Below are 14411 nucleotides of genomic sequence, written 5' to 3'. Positions count from 1 at the left end.
CACAGAGAACACTAAACTGCAGATGTGAATAATGTGTGTTTAAAAACATCTCATAAAAACTTATAATTTTTATTTATCTTTGATTTCCTAAGATTCAGAATTATGAGTAATATGAAGCTGAGTGCATTCAAAAGCAAATATTTAGTAAAATCTGTTACCTGGCAATAATTGTTAGTATCTATTGTATGAGAGATTTAATAAAAGACACACATTTTTTAGATAAGTGTTTTATTAGTTCTTCCTTACCATGTGATTTTTAGTTTCATTTGTTTTTACAAATTTAAGGCACTCTTAATTTTCCACAATTTCTGAGAGAAGCATAATAAACTTTCTCAGAAAACTTCCTATATACACATTTGAAACACAGTGTTTCACTGTGTAGCCAGGTTGATCTGAAACTTGAGGTCCTCCTGCTTCAGCCTCCCAAGTGCTAGGATTACAGGTATGCACCACCATAACATACTCAGGAAACTACTTTTAATCAATTAATATATTTTTACAACTTCAAATTAATCTCAATTTGATATTAAAATGTAAGACAGGTGCAGTAGCTCACACTTGTAATTCTAGCTACTTTGGAGGCTGAGGTCAAGAGGATCAAAGTTTGAAGCCAGGTTAGACAGAAATGTTCTCAACATGGGCTGGGAAGGTGGCTCAGTGGTAGAGCGCTTGCCTTGCATGCCTGAGGCCCTGGGTTCGATTCCTCAGCACCACATAAGCAGAAAAAAAAGCCAGAAGTGGTGTTGTGGCTCAAGTGGTAGAGCGCTCGCCTTGAGCTAAAGAGTTGAGGGATAGTGCCCAGGCCCAGAGTTCAGGCCTCACGACCAGACCCCCCCGCCCAAAAAAAATGTTCTCAACTGACAGCTGGGCATAGTGGCGCACTCCAATCATCCAGTAATAATGGGAGCCTAAAATATGTGGATCATAGTCCAGACACATGCCCAGACAAGAAGCAAAAAGTATAGAAAAGGCTTGAAGATGTCACTTAGAATGGTACAATGTCTGCCTAGCAAGCATGAGGCTCTGAGTTCAAACTTCAGAACTGCAAAAAAAAAAAAAACAAAGACTGTACTTCCAGAGGGGAATATAATTAAAAGCAAAAAAAAATTACTTAAGAAATTTTATTTTTGAAAATAAAATTTTCAATAATAATTTTCACCTTAGGTGACATAAAATTATCAACTCTGGCTAGGCAACAGTAGGTCATGCCTGTAATCCTGGCTACTCAGGTGGCTGAGATCTGAGGATCATAGTTTGAAGCCAGCCAAGGCAGAAAAATCCATGAAACTCTCTCTGCAATTAATCAGCAAAAAGCTAGACTGTGGCACAGCTCCACCAGTGGAGAGTGCCAGCTACAAGCAAAAATGCCAAACATGTGTATAAGGCTTGAGTTCAAACTTTAGTACTGGTACAAAATATATAACAACAACAGATCTGCCAACTCTGAAGAGCATATGAATTTAGCTGAAAGTACACAGCATTGATGCAGAAGATTTTTCATGCCCTGGTGTTGTTTGGCACCCACAGGTATAAACTAGACAGCAAAAACGCATGTGTCTTAGTTTAATTCTGGAACACAGCTTCTGTTGACAACTTTTGCGAAAATTCAGTCTCAGTTTAAAATTTTTTTATTATTTCATACATCCATGGAAATGGACTTATTTTGAGTGTGCTGGTCCTGGGATTTGAACGCAGGACCTAACATTCTTATGTGGCTTTTTCACTCATGGCTGACTCCTTGAGACATGCTTTCACTTCCAGAAACTTAATATGGAATCACCACCCGTTACTGAGAAAATTCCCTACTTTTCTCCATGTTCCCTGGGATGACTTTCTATTTCAAAAAAGCATGTTTACCAGGGAAGGAATAATACAAAGCAAAGAATGTCAAAATGAGTGGGTTATTTACTAGCTATTTTATTCTAGCACATAACAGATATAATAAGAAGCTGAAAGAATTTAGGAGGAGATATTTTTAACCACAATTGAGGCAGGAAGGCAGATGAATCTCATTGGATCCTCAGTGAGAACTTACTTTAGTAAAATCAATGCTGAATCCTCCTTGACAAAATCCCTGTCCATCAGCATCAATATTTTCTAAAATGAAAAGATTGGAAATATATACAAACCCCAAAACAAGAAAATAACACAAAACAAAGCATGAGATAAACCTGGTATCACTATTAATGTAAGATAATATATTCATGTCTGTGATTGGCCATTCAATCACTTGGTTATTATCATACTCTGAATGTTAGCATACACATTTACCAGCACCGTCTCCTCAGATCTAGAAAGAGAGCCACACTGAAGTACCTGGACAAGTCACCAGAAATCAGAAGGATCGACTGCAACAGTGGTTTTAGAACTTCTTTTTTTAACCACAACACACAGCAGTATTATAGTTTATATCACAATCTAATACATATCATGTATGTGTATGTGTAAAATATGTACTTACACAAAACTTCACTGTTCTGATACATAATATACTGTAACATTTTCTCCTTTATTATATGTCTTCTTTTTAATACCAGTCAGTGGCTCAAATCCTAATTGTTCATAAGACTGAGATGAGATCTGAGGATCAGGGTTGCAAACCAGTAAAGGCACAAAGTCCATGAGATGCTTATCTCCAATTAACCTCCAGAAGTGGAGCTGTACCTGAAGAGGTAGAATGCTAGCCTTGAGAAAAAAAGCTCAAGTACAGCACCCAGTCCTTGAGTTCCAAGTACTGGGTCTGGGTCTTCTCTCTCTAGCGCGTACTCTCTCTCTCTCTCTCTCTCTCTCTTTCTCTCTCTCTCTCTCCCTCTCTCTCCCTCTCTCTCTCACACACACATACACACACACACACAAGTTGTGACCACTATACATAAATCACTGTTATCTGTAAGCTTCAAACTCCAATCTGAAATGTTTTTCACTATTACCCTAGAGTTGCCAGGTTTTCCATAAACTTCCCATGCTAGTAACATTTAAAAAAAACTAAAATCCCAAAATTTAATGCTCTGTCAAGACCAAAATATACAACTACCCTCACAAACTACACAATACTGGAGAATTAAAGCAAACATATGTAAGCATGACACTTCAAGTATTTTTCAACCATGAGAGATTCCGTAGATTCACTCTTTTGCAAATCTTTCCCTGTCACTTTTACCGTAGTTCTTGTGAAAAAGGATACTTCTGAATTAAATAATCAATCAACTAATTTTGAACATAATCCTTCCATTATCAAAGATTTCCTGCAGCCAATATTACAAGTTTACAAAAAGTTACTACTGTATTGATCACCAAATATAGGGACCAAAATTACCTATTTTCAGTCATAGGGATGAACTTCCAAAATAAATTTTTTGTCAAAATAATTTCATCAAAAAAGTTGAACCCATTTTTAAAACCTGGGAATTGCCCACAAGATTACACACTAAAAATATAATTTTATTTTAAGAAAATGGCCACAAAAGTGTAATACTACTCCAATGTAAATTGTCTAGCCAAGAGGGAGTGGGAAAATGTGGATCTGGGGTTTCTAGTGTCAAGTGAATCATACAAGGAATTCTGCTCTAACCTCAAGTTGGCTGTGTGTTTCCTTTATTTAAGCTACATCTGGGGAACTATTGTAGGCTATTTATAAAGACAGCTTTTTTTGATTACCATACTGTAAAACTATCTGCTTTATTTGGATTTCCAAAATATCCAGCTGAAACACATAACTACTCCTTAAGACTTCATGAACAGGTATACATTAAGCCGAGTATTTCTTACAATTTATAATTTTAAAACATTCATGTTGAACACAACTTGTTTCAGTGAAGGCTGTGGTGTTGTTTCTACAGATGGTTACTCTTCCACTAGTTAAGACTGGTGATATAATAAGTGTAAATATTACTGATTACAATAGAAAGATTAACTATCTATTACACCCTTACTACCAATTTGGTACTGTGTTAAAGCACTTCTCGTGGCATTTTCTTTTCAAATCTTCATAGTAATCCTAAAATTACTATTAATTACTATTAAAATTACTATTAATATTATTCATCATTTTTGCAGATAAGGAAAATAAGACTTAGAGAAACTATGTAAATTGTCAGTGGCCTACCAGCTAGCTAGGAGTATGGGCCCATATCTGGACATATCTTTAGTACTATGTTGCACCCTCTCACTCAAATCAACATACTTCTCATTCTGTGAGGGGAATAGAAAACACCAACAAGTGTGACAGAGATAATAGAAACAGAAGAAACAAAGGACTTAGTCTGTGTGTGGTGTTGAAAGGATATTTACATCCTATGACTTGTGGCTTAGGCACTTTTATAACATATGGACATTTAGTTTATTGTGCAATTCCAGGAATGATCACAGATACACTTATGAAAAAAGCCAGAAGTAATCGTACTCAGTAATAAGGTAAGTTGGTAGAAGACAGTGAAGTTCCTTTTCTAGGGTAAGCATGTGGATCACGTTAAAAACAAAATCAACCAACCAAACCAAAACCCAAATAAGCAAAAACAAACTACCCCCTCCAGAAACTACTATAACTAAAACAAGCATGGTTATCAAGCAGTTAGCCATGTAGCTCTACAAAGCTAGCATCATCATGTGAAGTCAATTACTGGGTTGTATAATTTACTGCAGCATGAAGCAAATATAAAATACTAGCATTGTACCTCTGGAGTGCTTTTTTGGGATTAATGTTTTACCAATAATGAAATAGGGCCCAGAGTTGCTAAGTGAGTTTACTCACCACTAAAGAATTGGAGATTATAACCTATATTTTCAAGCTTTGCTCCTGAGGTTTTCTTCTCTTAATCTGAACCTCTAGGTAGCTTGGTAGATTAAACCAAAGGCATACAATAATCAGGGCTGCTAAAAGCCAGACTTATTAGGAAGAAAGGCTTTCAGTCTTTTTTGTGTGTTTATGAGATTGTGTTTTAAGCTTTTCCTAAGATTTAAGGTTTTATTATTTAGATCAAAGTTCAATAAACTTTTCTGTAAAGGTCACGACAGTAAATATTCTATGCTTAGGGACCAACAGAGTACTAGAGAAAGTACAGTGCACTGTACTTCTGTAGCAACTACAGAAGTATTCAGCTCTCAAAGGTGACATAAACAAATAGGTATGGTAATTCCCCAACAAAACTTTACTTACTAAAACAGATTCACAATCTATCACTTGCTCACCTGATCTGGACACAAAATATATGAGAAACTATGGCTTTAAATTACATTAAAATCTCTATGCCTAAATCAAACAGACAAAACATACAAAAGATACAGGGAGAACCATTTCTAAAATGTGTATTCTCCAAAAATAAAAATTAAATAATAAAATAAAATAAAATGTGTATTCTCTTTCAATCCCCCCCCCTCTCTCTCTCACACACACACACAAAGGCCAGAAGAATTATTTATACAAAAGCCACATTTAAAAAGAAGTAATTGCAGTGGAAAGCATTTTCTGTTGTAATGCAGGGAATAAGTTCTTTAGAATTAGGAGTTGGTACTCAGTGGTATAAGGTGCTTAGCATGCATCAGACCCCGTGTTCAATCCCCAGAACCAAAATGAAAACTAGAAAAGACTTGGGTTCAAATGTTCATTTGACCACTAAGAACTTTAGGAAAAACAATTGTTTCAACTGTCTCTATCTCTAAACTTTTCAAATGAGAATAAGGCCCAAGGACAAAGTGGGGAAATGGGGGAGGGAGTAGAGGGTAGGAGAGAGTTTCTATGTGTGTACATGTACATGAATGCACATCATATGAATAAGCTATACTCTGACGCAGAAGGGGCAGGCCTTCTTCATAACTTTTTGTAGGAAGAATTTTTTTTCAATATAGAAATTTAAAATACAAGTTTTCCCTCCAAAGAGGACAGTGGCACAGGCAACATTCCAAGCTGATGATGGCATACCACCAGCCTCACACCCCGACGATGAAGCCTCCCATTTCCTCCTGTGCAGGGTACTCTGTCTGACTCTTTACTCACATACCACAGATTTGAATAGGTATCATTCTTTTGATTTTACTTACCACCTACAACAGGAAGGATCATGAGAGAAACTTGATCTTGATGAAAAAATGTAAGTGCTCAGTGAAACAACCTGAAACTTCCTAGAGGTTCAAATACTTAGAATTTTAAGAACCAAGCATCTACTTTGACCTGGTGTCACATGTTGCCTACCTTGGAAGAAAAGAACTCTAGTAAGAAGAGTATTCTATGTTGTACTTTTGTTACTAATCCTCTGCTCAATTACTTACGATCAGTGGAACATAAAATGCAATGGCCTACAAAGTAGTCTTATACTGTACAATGGTCATCCCTTAGCTGTCAATCACATATGGAAAATACTAAAGGAAAAATTCTTTTTTCTTTTTGTGGACATGGGGTGGGGGGAGTACTTAGGCTTTAACTCAGGCCTGGGCACTGTCGCTAAGCTTTTTGATCAAGATTAGCACTCTACCCTTGAGCCACAGCTTCACTTCTGGCTCTTTTTGGTGATTAATTGGAGGTAAGAGTTTTATGGACTTTCCTGACGGGCTGGCTTTGAACCAAGGATCCTCAGATCCCAGCCTACTGAGTAGCTAGGATTATAACTATGAGCCACTGAACACATGGCCCACAGTAATATTTCTTATAGATAGTATGTTATTATAATTGGTGCTTTTAACTAGTTATTATTGTTAAAACCAGGCCCGCAGTAACATTTATTATAGATAGTATGTTATCATAATTGTTGCATTTAACTAGTAGTTATTATTGTTAATCTCTTAGTGTGCCTAATTTATGAATTAAATTTTATTATAGTATGTATGCTTTGGCAAAAGCATGGTATTGATTAGGATTCACTACCATGTGTAGTTTTAGGGTACACCTTGCAGTGACCCCTCTAGACAAGGGGAATTTGGTGCTGCAGAGGAGGATCTGAAGTAGTGGCCAATTCATCAAAAAGTACAGGAGAAAAAGAACTGCAATCTCCAATGGGAAATAAGATTTACAGAAAAAGCACAATCAAAATGGTAAATTTATGAAGTCATCTTTGACATTTCAACCAAAATCAATCAATAGCAAAAGACAGGTGAGAAAAAGTGAGCTTGGAAGCAAAGAAGCACAGCAAGTCTGAATGAGAAGAAGCTACTTCAAGACTATAAAATATAATAAGTCAATAAAATAAATAACACCCAAAAAAGAAAGGTGAATAATAATGGAAAATATCAACTGAAGACTCTTAAACTCAATAATCATCTTCATATATAATCTGTGGCTTTCTAAGGAATAATGTTTTACTTTAACATCATTAATAGTAAAAAAAAAAATCATTGGTTCTTAAATTTTGGTGTCATCAAAATTACTTTGTAGAGTTTGTTACAGATCTCCCAGCTTAGCCTAAAACTACTGCATCAGCATCTTGCATGTGAAGATCCAGATCTCTGTTGGAGAAGCTCAAATCAAATGAGCATCTTTTACAAAGTGTGATTAAAAAAGAAAGTCCCCAAATCATCTATTACTAGCAATAGCTCATAATTGCTAACAATAACTAATAACTGAATAACTGCCGATCAAATACTATCTACTGGGTAGGTATAATTCTTTTCTCCTTAGTAGGTCTGTTTTCATTCTGCTGTCCAAGAGCACAAAGCCTACATATTGCATCACACATGTAGAGTCACACTCACACACATACATGTTTAATGAAGTCGGCTCCCCACCACTCTTGTGAGCAGCAGGTACAACTTTCTATACATACTTGACCTGCACGGAGCATACTCAACAGTCTTGGTGCCATCTTGAAGGAAGCAAGTTCCAACGGGTTCTCTCTCCTGCTTCAGCTCAGTCCTCCAGTGGTACAATGGAGCACAGGCCTACAACCAAAAGTTCAATTCATGACAAGTTATCACCATTTAGACCATTTATAAGACCTCAGAATGATCATGTGTGTGTATATGTGTGTGTGTGTGTATGTGTGTGAGTGTATGTTACTGGGGCTTGAACTCAGAACTTCACATTCTCACTTGACTCGACTTTTTCTCTCAAGGCTAATATTCTACCACTAGAGCCACATGTCCACCTCTGCCTTTTTGCTAGTTACTTGGAGATAAAAGTCTCATGGAGTATTCTTCTGGGTCTGGCTTCAAACCTTGACATCCTACTCAACTTTCTAAGTAGTTAGGATTATACTCACGAGCCACTAGCACCTGATATGAAAAAAAAAACTTTTTAAGCATTAATAAAAATCTAACTTCTCATGAAGAAAGACTTATAAAGTAAGTGTGTTTCTCACATTCTTCTGAAGCTCATGTTTTTAGTCCATATACATAATTTCAAAATAACAAAATTATTACTCCGGCTAGCATGTTTCTTGATGCTCTATGCTAAGCTGACAGTCACAGACTAAATCAACTTTTGAATTGAATAACCTTTTTATATACGTAGAATACACCCCTAAGTTAAGTGACAAATATTTTCATAAGAGAATAAAGGAATTTGTAGTGCTTATTTTAACTACTGTGAACTTTCTATTTTCAGAGTTCCAATTTAAAGACTATATAGGAATGTTGAAATAACATATATGTCAGTGCCATAAGAACTTACCTAAAGTGTAAGAACTTAATTGTGTAATAGAAAATTTAATGGACTGCTGTAATGATTTTGGTAAAAAAGCATATACATTGCAGACATTAGCAATGGGTTTTATACCTGCTTTGACAAACTGAAAGGAGGGTCATTACTGCTCTATACATCCTTGATGCTCCAATGTGGATGACTGCTTATTTCTGTTTCTTGTTTCTCTGCCTCGCATACCCCTTCTAAATCCCATCATTCATCTCCAACTGCTAAAGTTCAACAAATCATCTAAAAGCCCTGTGGAAACTTCACTTGCAAACAAAATTCTCCCTAACCACATAAATAAAAGGACAATATCAAATACAAAGGAGGCAATTAAAACAGAGAAGGGCTCTAGGAGGAAATGAAATTAAAGTTCAAATCTGAATGACAAAGACCTGTTGTATGACTTTCCTCCCATTGAAAAGACCAACACTAAGGTACAAATTGGAAATGATCTGGCAGGCAGGAGAGATAAATAAAAAGACCACTATAACTGAAATACATAAGATGGAGTGAAATGTTGCCAAAGAAACAGCCTGTAACCTGAGTTTGGAGATATTTATAAGCCAGGATGATATTTATTCTGGGAATTATTATTTAGTTAAGGACAAAAGAAAGACATTCAACTGTTTTCATCAAGAGGGTAGGTGAAATGCTCTGATTCCCTTTGTTACTCACTGCTTGAAGTCAGGTGCCAGTGACTCATGCCTGTAATCCTAGCTACTAAAAAGACTGAGATCTGAAGGCTGTGGTTTGAAGTCAGCTGGCAGGAAACTCTGTGAGAGTTTTATTAACCACCAAAAAGCTGGATCTAGTAGAGCTGTTGGCTCAAATGGTAGAGCTCTAACCTTAAGTAAAAAAGCTCAGGGACAGCACCCAGGACAAGCCCAAGGACCAGCACAACACCAACAACAGAAAAAACAAACAAACAAACAGCTTGAGAATGGGAGCAAGAAATACGGTAATACCAATACTGTACAAGTACCAATACAAGAAATACTGTAATACTGTGGTACTCAAAGGCACAGAGTTCTTCAACTTGACTGCATAGAAAGAAACTGGTGAAAACTACCAAGTAGATAAGGAAAATGAACAGTGTAGGCATGGGAGTGAAAGACACAGAATCCTAGTTGTAGAAAGGCAAGAGAAGATGGTACCCTCTTATAGGTGGCCTCTGAGAGCTCTTACTTCATTATATCTGGTAACTTTGATCATACAGAAGTTTAACATCTGCTTGAAAACAAAAGAGTTCTATGTCTGAAGCCAGTTATCCTAGCTACTCAGGAGACTGAGCTCTGAGGATCATAGTTTGAAAGAAAGGGAAGTTCATAAGACTCTCATCTCCAATTACCCACCAAAAAGCCAGAAGTGGAGCTGTGGCTCAAGTGGTAGACCACTAGCCCTGAGCACAAAAACTCAGGGACTGTACCCAGACCTTAAGTTCAAACCTCAGAACTGGCACCAAAAGCCAAAAAAAAAAAGAAAAAAAGACTTCTATGTCTCTGCATAAGTAAAATCATTTGCAAGGAAATATCCAAGACTTACCAAAATTTTATCTTGTTTTGACCTTACAGATGCTCCAAACCACTGATGGGATTTAAACTCCAATGGGTCATCTTTGGCATAATCTCTGTTGCCTGAGGAAAAACATTGTGAAAGGTGAGGATCAAATACAATGTATAAGAGAGTTTATGTCTAACCAGATTACAAATAGTATACCTTTGACTAATCCAGTACTGCATTGTGCATATATACATATATTTATATTGTTATTTCCAACTAATTAGTAAAAAGAATACATATCTCACTGTCATCAACAACATCAATTATAATAATGTAGATGTAAAAATATAACTATTGCTCACCTCTGTAATCCTAGCTACTCAGGAGGCTGAGATCTGAGGATCACGGTTCAAAGCCAGCCCACGCAGGAAAGACCGTGAGACTCTTATCTCCAATAAACCATGAGAAAACTGGAAGTGGCACTGTGGCTCAAGTGGTAGAGTGCTCATCTTGAGCTGAAGAGCTGAGGGACAACGCCCAAGCCCAGAGTTCAAGCCCCATGACCACAAAAAAAAAGTAACTATAAAAGTTTCTAATTCGTAAGTTGCTAAATAGTTAACTATTAAATAAATACTGTTTCCACACATCAAATTCTTTGAAGTTCTTTCTGTGGTATAAGGATATTTATGAAAACTAAAGCATAGGAACATCTTATTACATTATAGGTATTAAGATACATAGCTAAGACAACCACCAATGATCTTAAAATACAAAAGGTAAAGTCCAGAAGACATATTTGGCACACTACACTGAAACATTTATTTTTTAGCCCTCCACTATTGATAAATTTATTTCTGATACCAGACATGAATGCAAGCTACTGTGGAAAAATATCTATTTCCTCAGAAATATGTAGATTTAGCCAAGTTGAAAGTTAAAAGAAATACATCTGTGAAATACTTTGAGAAGGAAAAACTATTTTTAAAGTCAGATTTGCTTCTCTTACAATCTGTTTATAATAATCATTCTTTAAGTATGTGTTTTAATAAATATATTGGACAAAAACAGTAGATACATCTCCAATTCTGAGTAGAAGCCATCATATCAATGTCATCAAAAGACTCAGCTCAGTCAAGCCTGTGACCACCCCATATTCCAGGGAGTGTTTATAATTATTCAGTCTAAAGAGTTGAAAATAATTAATGAGAATTTTCTCTCTCTCTTCTCTTTTTTTAAATTTAATTTTATTATCAAGGTGATGTACAGAGGGGTTACAGTTACATATGTAAGGTAGTGAGAACATATCTAGTTGAACTTGTTACTCTCTCCATCATTTTTCTCCCACTTTCCCTACCCTCCAAGGTGTACAACAGGATGCCTTGTGAGTATTGCTGTTGCATTGGTTTACACTTTGTCCTTTATCTCACCATTTTGTTATTCATTTTCTCTTCCCTAATTCAAATAAACATATATACAATGCCCAGGATACCAAAATAAAATACAGTGACAACAGAAGATAAACCATAGGAAAAAAAACACAAAAGAAAAAAGAAATCACATAATAGATTAAAACAACAACAACAAAGAAAAACCTCTTATAAATCCCCCCAAAACAAATCCTCAAAAAAACAACTGCCTCATTAATAAGTGGGCTAAAGACTTAAAGGGAGATTTCTCTGAAGAGGAAATAAGAATGGCCAATAGATACATGAAGAAATGCTCAACATCTCTGGCCATAAAAAAAATGCAAATCAAAACAACATTGAGATTCCACCTCACCCCAGTTAGAATGACAATAATCAAGAAATGTAATAACAACAGATGCTGGAGGAGATGTGGCCAAAAGGGAACCCTACTGCACTGTTGGTGGGAGGGTAAACTTGTTCAACCACGAACCACTCTGGAAAGCACTATGGAGATTCCTCAAAAGACTCCACATAGAGCTCCTCTATGACCCAGAAATGCCACTTTTAGGCATTTACCCAAACTATCCCAAACAAGGCCATACTAAAGCTACCAGCACAACTATGTTTATCGCAGCATTATTTACCATAGCTAAGATATGGAACCAACCCAGATGCCCCTCAGTAGATGAATGGATCAAGAAAATCACACACACTCACACACTGACACACTGGAATTCTAGGCTTCTATCAGAAAGAATGACACTGCCCCATTTGTAAGGAAATGGAAGGACTTGAAAAAAAATGTATTAATAGAAGTAAGTCAGACCCAAAGAAACATAGGTCCCATAGTTTCTCTTACTTGTAATAAATAGTAAACATCTAGGATAATCTTAGCAGATGAGCAAAATAGCTCAATAGGTATGTACATTTGACCGTATAAGATGATGCTAACTGAATGAACTCCAAGATAGGAGAATTTACTAATATTAAGCATCATCCACCAAATAAAGAGTTGTACTGTATCATTCTTTTAATTCTCTGATCCTGTGAAAAAAATAAATATTTTAACCTCCAAAGGCATTTATTTAGAGTGTAAAAACCATTAGTTTTTGGTCAGACATTACAAAAGCACCACTTTATATGCAGAGGGAGGGGAAAAGGAGAAATGGAACTCACTAGTGTGTGTTCTTTGGCCATGAAAACCAAAGCTTCTAACAGGGTTTGGATTGCTTTAGGAGCCAATGTTCACAATATCATCCTAACGAGATATAACATACCAGTGACCAAGCAATGCATAGGCTCAATTACACTTGCCATCTTCCAACAATTCAGTGAAGACCACGGAACCTTGCCTGCACAGTAAGGGCTGCTGTGGCAGTAAGGGCAGCTATGGCAGCTCAAGTTGGTTTAATGGACTGGTGCTTTCTTTAATGGATCTGTGTTTTCTCTGCCACCCATGGGGCTGTTACACTATACTGTGGACTAATGAACTGTTTAATAAAATGAATACCAGGATGTATAAATATGTTGAGGGAGGGGACAGAAGGGGACACACAAATGGAGGGAGGAAGAGTAAACAAATTCACTCATTACACTCAATGGACATTATATAATTGAACTCTGTAAATTGAGGGGAAGGATGGGAAGGATAACAATGGGAGAACAATGGGAGCGACGTCATTGATCAAGATGCATTGTACTCATAACCTGACATAGAATAGAACCTCTTGTACCACTACTTAATAAAATACTATTACTAATAATAATAACGAACAGCCCCTGCCACATACAATTAAGCCAGCCAAGTGACCTACACTCGATAGAACAAGAAATAATCTTTTGTTTTAAGTGGTTAAGATGGAGGATGTCTTTATAATTGCAGCATGTTGCTACTAAAGCCCACCTTAGCACATACTGATAACACAATTATTTTTATCATACATTAATATACTATGATATATAACTTTGATAATTACATAATTTGTAATTATCTATCAATTATTGGATGATTATGAAGTATTTATTTATATGATTATAAATTGCATTATACTATTAAGTAATTATAAATTATATAGAGATGGTATATAACATATAGCAATATAATACTATTTCCAAAAGGAACTGACCTACAAACACAAAGAAGCTTAGCCCTTAGAAGGAGTAGATTTAGCTAATTCAGTTTTTCAAGAATTCTAACCAAAATATTCATCTTTTCAAGAAGTTTACTCTAGAGGAAGCCTTCTTTACTAATCAGAATGTTGTTTCCAGAGTCCCAGTTTTAAAGAAATTGATTCCACATGAGGCAGAGGTTTCCCTCAAAGGCAATGTGAATAGAGGGGGTGGAGAAAGGAAGGCCTGGCTCTCCACACAAGCGGACAAGAAGCTCATTCACAACCTGGCTGGAACTGGCAGCTACTCTGTGACACATGCGTGAAGTAAATATTTTGAGTCACCACCCTGAAGTCACCATTTCGGGTAATGCCGGAACTACCCAGATTGCTTGGACCGTGCTGTCACTGTTGAAAGGAAACAGGACATGGAAAACTGGAAACATTCCAGGGCTGGGAGAAAGATTCTTCTGGTAACAATAGAGTTACAAAAATTTTGTCCCTAATCATAAGACTATCAGCTCCAAAAATAAGCTCTTAACACCCAACTACAAAGGGGGCTTCTCACACAAGGATAGAAGAAATTTCCTTATCCTACAAAAATTAACAAAACATTGTACATGACCACTTTCATAAAAACAGGGGGAAATGTTGCTAGAGAAACATGGATTGATTAACAAATAAATTGCTGGAAACTTGGAATTTTAATGTCTATTTTGCCAGCTTTTGAAATCTATATTTGTATTTTCTCAGATTCCCATGATGCAATGTTTGAGGACAGAG

At 36.3% G+C, this 14411-nt stretch overlaps 1 protein-coding gene across 1 annotated transcript in view; it reads right to left on the bottom strand.

Moving 5' to 3' along the window:
* Itgav (integrin, alpha V) overlaps nt 1-14411 on the bottom strand; it is an 86755-nt gene that overhangs the window by 46390 nt on the left and 25954 nt on the right. Inside the window, exons 3-5 of the mRNA XM_013028956.1 lie at nt 10157-10248; nt 7752-7866; nt 2036-2097 (exon numbers count right to left, since the gene is read on the bottom strand). Of these exons, the coding sequence (XP_012884410.1) occupies nt 2036-2097; nt 7752-7866; nt 10157-10248 (269 nt within the window). The remainder of the gene's footprint in view (nt 1-2035; nt 2098-7751; nt 7867-10156; nt 10249-14411) is intronic.

This window comes from Dipodomys ordii, unplaced genomic scaffold (assembly GCF_000151885.1).
Source record: "Dipodomys ordii isolate 6190 unplaced genomic scaffold, Dord_2.0 Scaffold5, whole genome shotgun sequence".
In the NCBI taxonomy this organism is placed as follows: domain Eukaryota; kingdom Metazoa; phylum Chordata; class Mammalia; order Rodentia; family Heteromyidae; genus Dipodomys; species Dipodomys ordii.
This window is presented reverse-complemented; position numbering and strand designations above follow the sequence as displayed.